The 14,100-nt window shown below is 45.1% G+C and overlaps 1 protein-coding gene across 4 annotated transcripts in view; it reads left to right on the top strand.

Annotated features, from left to right (window-relative positions):
- The window catches only part of CDHR2 (cadherin related family member 2), a 104,533-nt gene that overhangs the window by 83,062 nt on the left and 7,371 nt on the right, over nucleotides 1-14,100 (top strand). For all 4 annotated transcript variants that reach the window (XM_072146252.1, XM_072146251.1, XM_072146253.1 and 1 more), the window contains one exon: nucleotides 1,538-1,662. In XM_072146252.1, coding sequence (XP_072002353.1) covers nucleotides 1,538-1,662 — 125 coding nt within the window. The remainder of the gene's footprint in view (nucleotides 1-1,537; nucleotides 1,663-14,100) is intronic.

The raw sequence follows: 14,100 nt of genomic DNA, 5'->3' as shown, positions 1-14,100 counted from the left end.
TACTGCTGGGGGCAGGCTGGGCTGGCTGTATACTACTGGGGGCAGGCTGGGCTCGCTCTATACTGCTGGGGGCAGGCTGGGCTCGCTGTACACTGCTGGGGGCAGGCTGGACTCTCTGTATACTGCTGGAGGCAGGCTGTGCTGGCTGTATACTGCTGGGGGCAGGCTGTGCTGGCTGTATACTACTGGGGGCAGGCTGGGCTGGCTGTATACTACTGGGGGCAGGCTGGGTTGGCTGTAAACTACAGGGGGCAGGCTGAGCTGGCTGTATACTACTGGGGCCAGCCGGGCTGGCTGCATACTACTGTGGGCAGGCTGGCTGTATACTACTGGGGTCAGGCTGGCTATATACTACTTGGGACTTTCTGGCTATATACTACTGAGGACTTGCTAACTATACACTACTGGGGGCTTGCTGGCTATATACTGGGGGGGTCTGTGATCAATGCATTTCCCACCCTCGGCTTATACTCGACTCAATAGGTTTTCCCAGGTTTTGGTGGGAAAATTAGGGGTCTCTGGTTATACTCGGGTCGGTACCTTTTTAAAATTTATTTTTACTATTTTTCCGACCTTCTAGGGTACTTTAACCCTAGGTTCTCTAATTGATCCTACCATTTACTGCCATACATATTTCAGGATTTTAAGGGCGCCGGCAGCTTTGCCAGCAGCAATCGCAGGGTAAACACTGTGATCGGTGCCAGCACTGCACCGGTGGGTTTTTGCTGCAATATGCAACATACGCTCACAGGCTATGGAGAGTGCTCAGTCTGTGAGTCCTCCCCAATCACCAGTAACCAACGTCATGCGAGTTGAGGGATTAATAGCATTTACATGCTAGTGTTCCCAGAACCATCCAGGAGAGTAACTTGAGGGTTTATAGATGGTGTGGTGGATAGCACCCAGATCCAGTAGCCTTAGGGCATCTATACACAGTGGCCCACATTTACTAAAGTCCCTGCAGCAGTTTTCTGCAGAATTTGCCCGTTCTTTTATGTGCAAACTACTTGCTACACTTGACACTACAAAAAATTCTACATATAAAGGGGTGTTCTTGTGCATTCGCACTACCTATGTTAAAGGTGCACCAAAAAATGTTGATGCACTTTCCCAGACCAGTGCAGAGGGCACCAGATTCATGAAGAACGGGGGCCACAATTCATGAATCTGGCGCACCTTGCTCGCGGCAAAGGCAATGTTTGCACTGTTTTTGATATTTGTGGGCTATTGTATATTACTGGGAGACTTTCCATGTGGAAAATCTGCAGCGCAATACAGTAGCAGTATATTACATTGCATTTCATGCTTTGCATAAGAAGTTGCAGTCCTTCTACACCAGTTTATGACGTGAAAGCACTGATAACTTTTAACAGTAGTGATCTTAGGAATCCCAGCCTTATGAACTGCATTTCTATGCCATTGTAATCCCATAGAAATATTAGTGCCAGTGACCACAACAAAAATGGCAAATGTATTGTTGCTGTTTTTCACTACACTTTTTATTTATTAAATATTTTTTTTATGTATTTATCAACAGGGACCTGAAGATCCTATAATACAAGATGATAATAAGATGTTTTTAGGAATAATTGCTGGCCTAGCTGCTTTTATAGTTGTGGTTATCATCATTATGGTCTCCACCATAGTCTGCATGAGGAAAAGGTAATTACATGAACACCGATGAATATGATGTTCCCAATGACCTGTAATGGGCTTGTTAGAAGAAAAATGGAAACCATTCTGCAGAATAAAATAGCATATTTCGGTCCACCAAAGAGCAGTGGAAGCTATGAACAGACCATGATGAATGGGTGAATATAGCCTTAAAAAGAAATTAATAACCTAGTTTTATGAATAATATATACAAATATTATAATACAATGGTGGGGGCCATTGTTACTGAGTAGCAAGATGCTGTCCTTTACTAGAAGATTAGATTTTTTGGCATGCACATGGACTTGAGCTGAGCTGATCATGTGATCCTGTGTTATCTGCTCCCACTTCTTCAAATAGAAGAGTTACTCTTCCATTTTTTTCCTTTTTATTGATTTTTATAATTGTACATATACATATACACAGAAGCATATTACCATATATACTCGAGTATAAGCCTAGTTTTTCAGTACAAAATTTGTTCTCAAAAACCCTAACTCGGCTTATACTCGAGTCAAGAAAAATTAGTCAAAACTCTCCTTTCCAACGTCACCTGTAGGTCCTATGCTTGATTTGATGCTCCGGTGCCGCCGCTGGTCCTTCGGATCCTCTTCGGGTTTTTCCGCTCCTCTTCTCGTCTCCTAATTCTGTGTGCTGGCCGAGCGCGAAGACCCGAAGAGGAGCGGAGGAATCTGAAGAGGACCGAAGGACCAGAAGCAGCACCAGAGCATCGGAGACAGACTGGGCAGGCTATATACTACAGGGGCTGGGCAGGCTGTATAATACAGGGGGCTGGCAGGCTATACACTACAGGGTCTGGCAGGCTATACACTACAGAGGTCTTGCTGGCTATATACTGGGAGGCTGTGACCAATGCATTTCCCACTCTCGGCTTATACTCGAGTCAATAGGTTTTCCAAGTTTTTTGTGTTGAAATTAGGGGTCTCAGCTTATACTCGGGTCGGCTTATATTCGAGTATATATGGTATATTATTTACATACATATCATCTCCAGATCGTGTTATAGTAGTTTTGGATTAAGTCCATCTTTTCTTGTTATTTGTTGGAATCTGCTCTGGAGAGATCTGGGTACATGCTATCGATTGGTACGTTTAACATGCCTAAAATTAGTACAAGGTACATGAATAAAGAACAATCCAGAACATTTTTAAACAATTAACCAGTTCGAACAACGACCTGAGATTGACTAAGGTATATCTATGATTACCCTTGGTAATTTGGGCTATTTATCCATTTTTCCCATGCTGTTTTGTATTTAAAATGTTGTTTTAAAATTAGTTTTCCTGTATAGAAATGTGTTTTTCGTATACACAATTAGTATTCACTTGGTTAATAATTTCACTCACCCTAGGACATTAGATATCTTTCCAATGTCTGGTGATGACACGCTTGGTAGATATTAAAGTGTGGGTGATAATTGTTCTGTTACCAACTGGAAATTGCTGTGGCTGGCGAAGGTGTTATGTTGTGGTTGAATATATTTGATAGATTCTGAAATATTTCTTCCCATAGGGGTTTAATTAATGGGCATAACCATAATATATGTAATAATGATCCTCTACTTCCACATCTTCTCCAACATAGCGGTGATGTTGAGGTGCATACCTTGTTTAAGGAGGGGGTAAAATACCATCTTATGCAAGTTTTGGACAATGCCTATTTGCTACTTGAATAGTCTTAGTGCATTGCTCCTCTGAGAAGGCTGCATTGAGATCTGATTCCCATTTGATCATGTAAGGAAGTTCAGAGAAGTTTTTGTTTTGTTTTTGTTTTGCCCAATGGTGTTTGAATTTTTTATATCATTTTAGAGTTTACCACTGGATGGGGGGTGGGAATAGTGTTTAAAAATCTGCATATTCTTATGTATTTGAAAAAATCAGCCTTGGGGAGAAATTTTTTTTTCCATAAGAATGTTGTAGGGAGAGATTTTTCCATTGGTAAGTATTTCATTAAAGGAATGAATTCCATTAACGTACCAAGTGGTTGATCATATTTGGAATTGTCAGTTCCAAAAAGTTGATTTTGATTTGTTGGGGGGAATCTCCTCTCCTTCTGTTTGTAATAAACTAAGCTTTACCCAGGCTCCATCGGTAGCCTGTATTCTTGTTAGTTTGGAAGGAGGAGGTTAAATCCTCCATTTATGTGTCAGAATTCTATTCTAAAAGTGAATGTTTTTTTGGTAGCTTTTTTCAATATCGCTCCAGATTTTATCAGGGGATTAATTCCACCAAAATTGTGACTGGTCTACTATAGTTGCATAATGATAATCTTTTAGGTTGGGGAGACCTAGACCTCCTGTATTTTTGTTTTTGGATAGTGTCTTAAATGCTATTCGAGGGTGTTTGCCCTGCCATATGAATTTGTTAAATTGTGTTTTTGTTTTGACAAAAAAAGATTCTTGGATAGGGATTGTACGTAGCACATGTAGATATTTTGGGAGCATCATCATTTTATAAACTGCTACTCGGCCAAACCATGATAGAATATATTTAGAGTATTTTTCCAGTTCTACATTAACATTAGTTCTAAGTGGTAAATGGTTTGTTTGGTATACTTTACTTACTGGGTATGTCAGGTCTATTCCGAGATATTTTATATTTTGCTCTCTCCAATCCAGTTCATATTTCCGTTTTAGATTCCTCAACAAGTTTTTGTGAATATTGACCGGTAGGACTTGTGTATTTGTGTTATTTATCTTGTAATATGTGTGAATATGTGTGTTAGAGAGGTTTCTAGATTTGTAGAGAACAAAATAATGTCGTTGGCAAATAGCCCAATTTTGTGTTCCATTTTGCCGATCTTTATCCCATGAATATCTGGTTTGGATCTTATTGTTATTGCTGGTGGTTCTATGGCAAGTATGAATATGATGGGTGAAAGCGGTCACCCTTGGATAAGGTGAATTCACAGGAACGAACCCCATTAACAAATACTGTGGCAGATGGGAAAGAGTATAGAGTAGAGATGAGCGAGCACTAAAATGCTCGGGTACTCGTTATTCGAGACGAACTTTTCCCGATGCTCGAGTGCTCGTCTCGAATAACGAGCCCCATTGAAGTCAATGGGAGACTCGAGCATTTTTCAAGGGGACCAAGGCTCTGCACAGGGAAGCTTGGCCAAACACCTGGGAACCTCAGAAAAGGATGGAAACACCACGGAAATGGACAGGAAACAGCAGGGGCAGCATGCATGGATGCCTCTGAGGCTGCTTAATCACACCATTATGCCAAAACTATGGGCAACAGCATGGCCATGACAGAGTGACAGAATGAAGCTAGATAGCATCTAAAACATCCAATAATTGACCCTGACACTATAGGGGAAGGCATGCAGAGGCAGCGGCAGCAGCGGCAGGCTAGAGAGTGGCATGGCGACATACCCTAAATGGACTCAGGCTTCAAACCAATGGGTGGCAGAGAGGAACCAAAGGAGGTGAGCAAGAAGCGCTCAAATAATATCGGTACATGATAAAGGTTTGCCAGTATATTTTGTGGATTACACAGCAGGGTGGCGACAAAGTTAACATGGAAGCCATGAAAACAACCCAAAATTCTGCCTGACACAGCTCGTTTGATAAAGGGACCATGTATGGAGGCAGTGAACTAGTAGTAGATTAAAGGTGCTGCAGTTAAAACTATGTTAGTTGGATCTTGGCATGGAGCTGGCGCTCCGCTGCCAGGCAAGCTTTCGCCAATCCAAGCCCGTGTCTCTAGGCTACTCCCCAAACAGCACTTCTAAGAACCTTTTGTATAAGATCAAGTGTAGTAGCGTTCTTATAAGTTTAGGATATGGCGGGTGAGGGGAATGTAAACAGAAGCGCAAGAAGCGCTGAAATAATATTGGTAAATGATAGTTTGCCAGTATATTTTGTGAATAACACAGCTGGGTGGCGACAAAGTTAACAACTTTGATGTGGAATCCATGAAAACAACCCAAATTTCTGCCTGACACACCTCGTTTGATAAAGGGACGATGTATGGAGGCAGCTATATGGACGACTTTTGGAGGTAGCAATGGAGACAACGTGTGGAGGCTGCTATGGAGACAATTTAATTTGGATAGTGCCTGTATGTGGCAGTCCAAAAAAGTTTTCAAACCAGAGGAGCAGGTAGGTGGCCCTCCAGAAAAATGAAATAGATTGAGTGCCTGTATGTGGCAGTCCAAAAAAGTTTTCAAACCAGAGGAGCAGGTAGGTGGCCCTCCAGAAAAATGGAATAGATTGAGTGCCTGTATGTGGCAGTCCAAAAAAGTTTTCAAACCAGAGGAGCAGGTAGGTGGCCCTCCAGAAAAATGAAATAGATTGAGTGCCTGTATGTGGCAGTCCAAAAAAGTTTTCAAACCAGAGGAGCAGGTAGGTGGCCCTCCAGAAAAATGGAATAGATTGAGTGCCTGTATGTGGCAGTCCAAAAAAGTTTTCAAACCAGAGGAGCAGGTAGGTGGCCCTCCAGAAAAATGAAATAGATTGAGTGCCTGTGTGTGGCCGTCCAAAAAAGTTTTCAAACCAGAGGAGCAGGTAGGTGGCCCTCCAGAAAAATGGAATAGATTGAGTGCCTGTATGTGGCAGTCCAAAAAAGTTTTCAAACCAGAGGAGCAGGTAGGTGGCCCTCCAGAAAAATGAAATAGATTGAGTGCCTGTATGTGGCAGTCCAAAAAAGTTTTCAAACCAGAGGAGCAGGTAGGTGGCCCTCCAGAAAAATGGAATAGATTGAGTGCCTGTATGTGGCAGTCCAAAAAAGTTTTCAAACCAGAGGAGCAGGTAGGTGGCCCTCCAGAAAAATGAAATAGATTGAGTGCCTGTATGTGGCAGTCCAAAAAAGTTTTCAAACCAGAGGAGCAGGTAGGTGGCCCTCCAGAAAAATTGAATAGATTGAGTGCCTGCATGTGGCAGTCCAAAAAAGTTTTCAAACCAGAGGAGCAGGTAGGTGGCCCTCCAGAAAAATGAAATAGATTGAGTGCCTGTATGTGGCAGTCCAAAAAAGTTTTCAAACCAGAGGAGCAGGTAGGTGGCCCTCCAGAAAAATGAAATAGATTGAGTGCCTGTATGTGGCAGTCCAAAAAAGTTTTCAAACCAGAGGAGCAGGTAGGTGGCCCTCCAGAAAAATTGAATAGATTGAGTGCCTGTATGTGGCACTCCCAAAAATTGTTTAAAACAGAGGACTGGGTCGGTGGCCCTCCAGAAAAATTAAATGCATAAAGTACTATAGCTAGAGCCAGTGGGCCCTGTCAAAAAATAGCCAGTTTCCTCTGCTTTACTGTACAAAGAGGAGGAGAAGGAGGAAAATGAGGAGGGGGAGGAGTGGATAAATTATTCAGGTTGAGCTTCCTTCACCTGGTGGAGATTGGAAATTATGAGAAATCCAGGCTTTATTCATCTTTATAAGCGTCAGCCTGTCAGCGCTGTCAGTCGACAGGCGTGTACGCTTATCGGTGATGATGCCACCAGCTGCACTGAAAACCCGCTCGGACAACACGCTAGCGGCAGGGCAGGCAAGAACCTCCAAGGCGTACAGCGCCAGTTCGTGCCACATGTCCAGCTTTGAAACCCAGTAGTTGTAGGGAGCTGTGTGATCATTTAGGACGATGGTATGGTCAGCTACGTACTCCCTCACCATCTTTCTGTAAAGATCAGCCCTACTCTGCCGAGACTGGGGACAGGTGACAGTGTCTTGCTGGGGTGACATAAAGCTGGCAAAAGCCTTGTAAAGCGTACCCTTGCCAGTGCTGGACAAGCTGCCTGCTCGCCTACTCTCCCTCGCTACTTGTCCCGCAGAACTACGCACTCTGCCGCTAGCGCTGTCAGAAGGGAAATACTGTGCACCAGGGCCTGCTGGTATTCATGCATTCTCACACTCCTTTCCTCTCCAGGGATGAGAGTGGAAAGATTTTGCTTGTACCGTGGGTCCAGGAGAGTGAATACCCAGTAATCGGTGCTGGAATAAATTCTTTGAACGCGAGGGTCACGGGATAGGCAGCCTAGCATGAAATCTGCCATATGCGCCAGAGTACCAACGCGCAAGAATTCACTCCCCTCACTGGCCTGACTGTCCATTTCCTCCTCCTCCAATTCCTCCAACTCCTCTTCTTCTGCCCATACACGCTGAACAGTGAAGGACTGAACAATGGTTCCCTCTTCTGTCTCGCCAACATTCTCCTCCTCTTCCTCCTCATCCTCCTCCACCTCCTCCGATATGCGCTGAGAAACAGACCTGAGGGTGCTTTGGCTATCAACAAGGGAATCTTCTTCCCCCGTCTCTTGTGACGAGCGCAAAGCTTCCGACTTCATGCTGATCAGAGAGTTTTTCAACAGGCCAAGCAGCGGGATGGTGAGGCTGATGATGGCGGCATCGCCACTGACCATCTGTGTTGACTCCTCAAAGTTACTCAGCACCTGACAGATATCAGACATCCACGTCCACTCCTCATTGTAGACTTGAGGAAGCTGACTGACCTGACTACCAGTTCTGGTGGAAGTTGACATCTGGCAGTCTACAATGGCTCGGCGCTGCTGGTAAACTCTGGATAACATGGTCAGTGTTGAATTCCACCTCGTGGGCACGTCGCACAACAGTCGGTGAGCGGGCAGTTGGAGGCGGCGCTGCGCTGCCCTGAGAGTGGCAGCATCTGTGCTGGACTTCCTGAAATGCGCACAGATGCGGCGCACCTTCGTGAGCAAATCAGACAGATTGGGGTATGTCTTGAGGAAACGCTGAACTATCAGATTTAACACATGGGCCAGGCATGGCACATGTGTCAGTCTGCCGAGTTGCAGAGCCGCCACCAGGTTACGGCCGTTGTCTCACACAACCATGCCTGGCTTCAGGTTCAGCGGTGCCAGCCACAGATCAGTCTGCGCCGTGATGCCCTGTAATAGTTCTTGGGCGGTGTGCCTTTTATCGCCTAGGCTCAGCAGTTTGAGCACCGCCTGCTGTCGCTTAGCGACGGCACTGCTGCTGTGCCTAGAGCTACCGACTGATGGCGCCATGCCCACGGATGGTAGTTCGGAGGAGGAGGTGGAGGAGGGGTGGGAGGAGGAGGAGGCATAGTAGGCCTGAAACACCCGGACCGAGGTAGGCCCCGCAATCCTCGGCGTCGGCAGTATATGACCAGCCGCAGGGTCAGACTCGGTCCCAGCCTCCACCAAGTTAACCCAATGTGCCGTCAGCGATATATAGTGGCCCTGCCCGGCAGCACTCGTCCACGTGTCCGTGGTCAGGTGGACCTTGTCAGAAACGGCGTTGGTCAGGGCACGGATGATGTTGTCTGACACGTGCTGGTGCAGGGCTGGGACGGCACATCGGGAAAAGTAGTGGCGGCTGGGGACCGAATACCGAGGGGCGGCCGCCGCCATGAGGTTGCGAAAGGCCTCGGTCTCTACTAGCCTATAGGGCAGCATCTCCAGGCTAAGCAATCTGGAGATGTGGACATTAAGGGCTTGGGCGTGCGGGTGGGTTGCACTATATTTGCGTTTCCGCTCCAGCGTCTGGGGTATGGAGAGCTGAACGCTGGTGGATGCTGTGGAGGATCGTGGAGGCGACGATGGGGTTTTTGTGGCAGGGTCCTGGGCAGGGGGCTGACTATCAGCTGACACAGGGGAAGGAGCAGTGGTGTGCACGGCCGGAGGTGAACGGGCTTGTTGCCACTGAGTGGGGTGTTTAGCATTCATATGCCTGCGCATACTGGTGGTAGTTAAGCTATTAGTGGTGGAACCCCTGCTGATCCTGGTTTGGCAAATGTTGCACACCACAGTCCGTCGGTCATCCGGTGTTTCCTTAAAGAACCTCCAGACTTCTGAAAATCTAGCCCTCGCCGCAGGAGCCCTCGCCACGGTCGAGGACTCTCCTCCGTCTCAGAAGCCGGCCTATCAACCCAGCTTGGGTCTGTCACCTCATCATCCTCCGATCCCTCAGTCTGCTCCCCCCTCGGACTTCCTGCCCTGACAACAACTTCCCCACTGTCTGACAACCGTGTCTCCTCTTCGTCGGACACCTCTTTACACACTTCTTCCACTACGTCAAGAAGGTCATCATCACCCACAGACTGCGACTGGTGGAAAACCTGGGCATCGGAAAATTGCTCAGCAGCAACCGGACAAGTGGTTTGTGAGTGTGGGAAGGGTCCAGAAAACAGTTCCTCAGAGTATGCCGGTTCAAATGGCAAATTTTCCTGGGAGGGGGCAGACTGGGGGGGAGGAGGCTGAGGTGCAGGAGCTGGAGGAGTGCCGATTTCGGTGACATGGGTGGACTGCGTGGAAGACTGACTGGTGGACAAATTGCTCGAAGCATTGTCGGCAATCCACGACATCACCTGTTCGCACTGTTCTGGCCTCAACAGTGCTCTACCACGAGTCCCAGTAACTTCAGACATGAACCTAGGGAGTGTAGCTCTGCGGCGTTCCCCTGCTCCCTCATAAGCAGGTGGTGTCTCACCCCGCCCAGGACCACGGCCTCTGACCCCTGCAGTAGTTGGACGCCCACGTCCCCGCCCTCGTCCTCTACCCCTAGCCCTCGGGTTAAACATTTTGAAAATGAGAGTTATAACTTTAATTTTTTTTTAACTTTTTTTTGTGTTTTTTGTTTTTTTTTGTGTTTTTTAGTTTTTAAAACCAAACGATGCTATCCTATTGCTATGGCTATTTTCTAGCCAAGTATGAAAGCACACTGCTATGCCAGATGGGATGACGCTGAGTTATTAAAAAAATAAACGTAAAATAAAAAAGGAAATGGCAGACTGTGCCTAATTGAAATCCAAGCCCTAATAAATTTTCCCACTTCGGTCTTTGCGATGGATATGTGCGTCACTAAGCGCAAAACACAGCGGTCGCAAGTCTCACTACAAATTGCTCACAATTTGCTAGTAGATGCACTGCAGCAAGGACAGCCACCAGCAGATCAACCAGAAATCAAATATATATAACGCTACTGTAGGCGTAAGTAAGCCGTTTGGATTCTCCGATGGCTATTTTCTAGCCAAGTATGAAAGCACACTGCTATGCCAGATGAGATGACGCTGAGTTATTAAAAAAATAAACGTAAAATAAAAAAGGAAATGGCAGACTGTGCCTAATTGAAATCCAACCCCTAATAAATTTTCCCACTTCGGTCTTTGCGATGGATATGTGCGTCACTAAGCGCAAAACACAGTGGTCGCAAGTCTCACTACAAATTGCTCACAATTTGCTAGTAGATGCACTGCAGCAAGTACAGCCACCAGCAGATCAACCAGAAATCAAATATATATAACGCTACTGTAGGCGTAAGTAAGCCGTTTGGATTCTCCTATGGCTATTTTCTAGCCAAGTATGAAAGCACACTGCTATGCCAGATGAGATGACGCTGAGTTATTAAAAAAATAAACGTAAAATAAAAAAGGAAATGGCAGACTGTGCCTAATTGAAATCCAACCCCTAATAAATTTTCCCACTTCGGTCTTTGCGATGGATATGTGCGTCACTAAGCGCAAAACACAGTGGTCGCAAGTCTCACTACAAATTGCTCTCAATTTGCTAGTAGATGCACTGCAGCAAGTACAGCCACCAGCAGATCAACCAGAAATCAAATATATATAACGCTACTGTAGGCGTAAGTAAGCCGTTTGGATTCTCCTATGGCTATTTTCTAGTCAAGTATGAAAGCACACTGCTATGCCAGATGAGATGACGCTGAGTTATTAAAAAAATAAACGTAAAATAAAAAAGGAAATGGCAGACTGTGCCTAATTGAAATCCAACCCCTAATAAATTTTCCCACTTCGGTCTTTGCGATGGATATGTGCGTCACTAAGCGCAAAACACAGCGGTCGCAAGTCTCACTACAAATTGCTCACAATTTGCTAGTAGATGCACTGCAGCAAGTACAGCCACCAGCAGATCAACCAGAAATCAAATATATATAACGCTACTGTAGGCGTAAGTAAGCCGTTTGGATTCTCCTATGGCTATTTTCTAGCCAAGTATGAAAGCACACTGCTATGCCAGATGAGATGACGCTGAGTTATCTGAGTTATTAAAAAAATAAACGTAAAATAAAAAAGGAAATGGCAGACTGTGCCTACTTGAAATCCAACCCCTAATAAATTTTCCCACTTCGGTCTTTGCGATGGATATGTGCGTCACTAAGCGCAAAACACAGCGGTCGCAAGTCTCACTACAAATTGCTCACAATTTGCTAGTAGATGCACTGCAGCAAGTACAGCCACCAGCAGATCAACCAGAACTCAAATATATATAACGCTACTGTAGGCGTAAGTAAGCCGTTTGGATTCTCCTATGGCTATTTTCTAGCCAAGTATGAAAGCACACTGCTATGCCAGATGAGATGACGCTGAGTTATTAAAAAAATAAACGTAAAATAAAAAAGGAAATGGCAGACTGTGCCTAATTGAAATCCAACCCCTAATAAATTTTCCCACTTCGGTCTTTGCGATGGATATGTGCGTCACAAAGCGCAAAACACAGCGGTCGCAAGTCTCACTACAAATTGCTCACAATTTGCTAGTAGATGCACTGCAGCAAGTACAGCCACCAGCAGATCAACCAGAAATCAAATATATATAACGCTACTGTAGGCGTAAGTAAGCTGTTTGGATTCTCCTATGGCTATTTTCTAGCCAAGTATGAAAGCACACTGCTATGCCAGATGAGATGACGCTGAGTTATTAAAAAAATAAACGTAAAATAAAAAAGGAAATGGCAGACTGTGCCTAATTGAAATCCAACCCCTAATAAATTTTCCCCACTTCGGTCTTTGCGATGGATATGTGCGTCACAAAGCGCAAAACACAGCGGTCGCAAGTCTCACTACAAATTGCTCACAATTTGCTAGTAGATGCACTGCAGCAAGTACAGCCACCAGCAGATCAACCAGAAATCAAATATATATAACGCTACTGTAGGCGTAAGTAAGCCGTTTGGATTCTCCTATGGCTATTTTCTAGCCAAGTATGAAAGCACACTGCTATGCCAGATGAGATGACACTGAGTTATTAAAAAAATAAACGTAAAATAAAAAGTAAATGGCAGACTGTGCCTAATTGAAATCAAACCCCTAATAAATTTTCCCACTTTGGTGTTTGAGGTGGATATGTGTGTCACTAAGAGCTAAACACAACGGTAGCAAGTCCCCCTGCAAATTCCTCACAATATGGTACTAGCTGCAAATAAAAAAAAAAAAAAGTATAACGTTATTGTAGCCCTAAGAAGGGTTCTTGTAGAATCACTCCTGCCTAACAGTAAGCTAATAGAACACCCTAACGCTTTCCCTGACCAGCAGCAGCTCTCTCCCTAGCGGCATCCAGACACAGAATGATCCGAGCAGCGCGGGCAGCGGCTAGTCTATCCCAGGGTCACCTGATCTGGCCAGCCAACCACTGCTATCGACGTATAAGGGTACCACGTCATGCTGGGTGGAGTGCAGAGTCTCCTGGCTTGTGAATGGCTCTGTTTCTGGCCGCCAAAAAGCAAAACGGCGGGAGCTGCCATTTTCTCGAGCGGGCGAAGTATTCGTCCGAGCAACGAGCAGTTTCGAGTACGCTAATGCTCGAACGAGCATCAAGCTCGGACGAGTATGTTCGCTCATCTCTAGTAGAGAGCCTTTATTGCCTTTCAGACCATACTTTTGGAGTACTCCAAATAAATATTCTCATTTTACCCTGTCGAATGCCTTTTCAGCATCGACAGTAAGAAAGGCAGCTGGAATGTTATTTAGCTCGCAATGTTGTATTAAGTTTATAGTCCTTCTGGTGTTGTCAGGAGCTTGTCTCGAGGGGATGAACCCTGCTTGGTCTGATCCTATGAGTATTTTTAATATTAGTTTAAGCCTATTGGCTATCAGTTTGGCGTATATTTTTATGTCCTCATTCAACAAGGAAAGTGGATGGAAGTTGACAGGGCGGTCAGGTGATTTCCCTGGTTTAGGAATGCTTATGATTATAGCTTCTAAAAATTCTTTGGGGAAATTCCCATTTTGTGCAGCTAGGGAATATATTTTAAGCATGTAAGGGGTTAGGATATTTGCAAATTTTTTATAGTACGCTCTTGTAAGTCTGTCTGGGCCAGGCGTTTTGTTCAGTGGGAGTGCTTTAATAGTTTTATTGATCTCTTTTGTAGAATATGGGTTCGTTTAGTTGCGTTAATTGTGTTTCTGTTATTTTAGGAAGATGAAGTTTGTCTGAGAAGCCTGATATCAGATCCACTGTGGGGGATTCTAACAAGTTATTGTTCGCAAGATTAAAGAGTTCAGAGTAGCATTCCATAAAGCCATTTGCTATGCCTCTCGGTGAAATTGGCTTCTTTCCTGTTTTATGAATGCTGAATCCAGGTGGTCAGGCAGGACTCAATAGCGCATGTCTGGCCACCATAATGTGAGGTGGTCGTATCTGTGGAAGCTGTCTCGTTTCTAAGGGACAACATGACTACATTTATGAGTAATT

The sequence above is a fragment of the Engystomops pustulosus genome, chromosome 4, assembly GCF_040894005.1.
Source record: "Engystomops pustulosus chromosome 4, aEngPut4.maternal, whole genome shotgun sequence".
Classification (NCBI taxonomy): Eukaryota; Metazoa; Chordata; class Amphibia; order Anura; family Leptodactylidae; genus Engystomops; species Engystomops pustulosus.
This window is presented reverse-complemented; position numbering and strand designations above follow the sequence as displayed.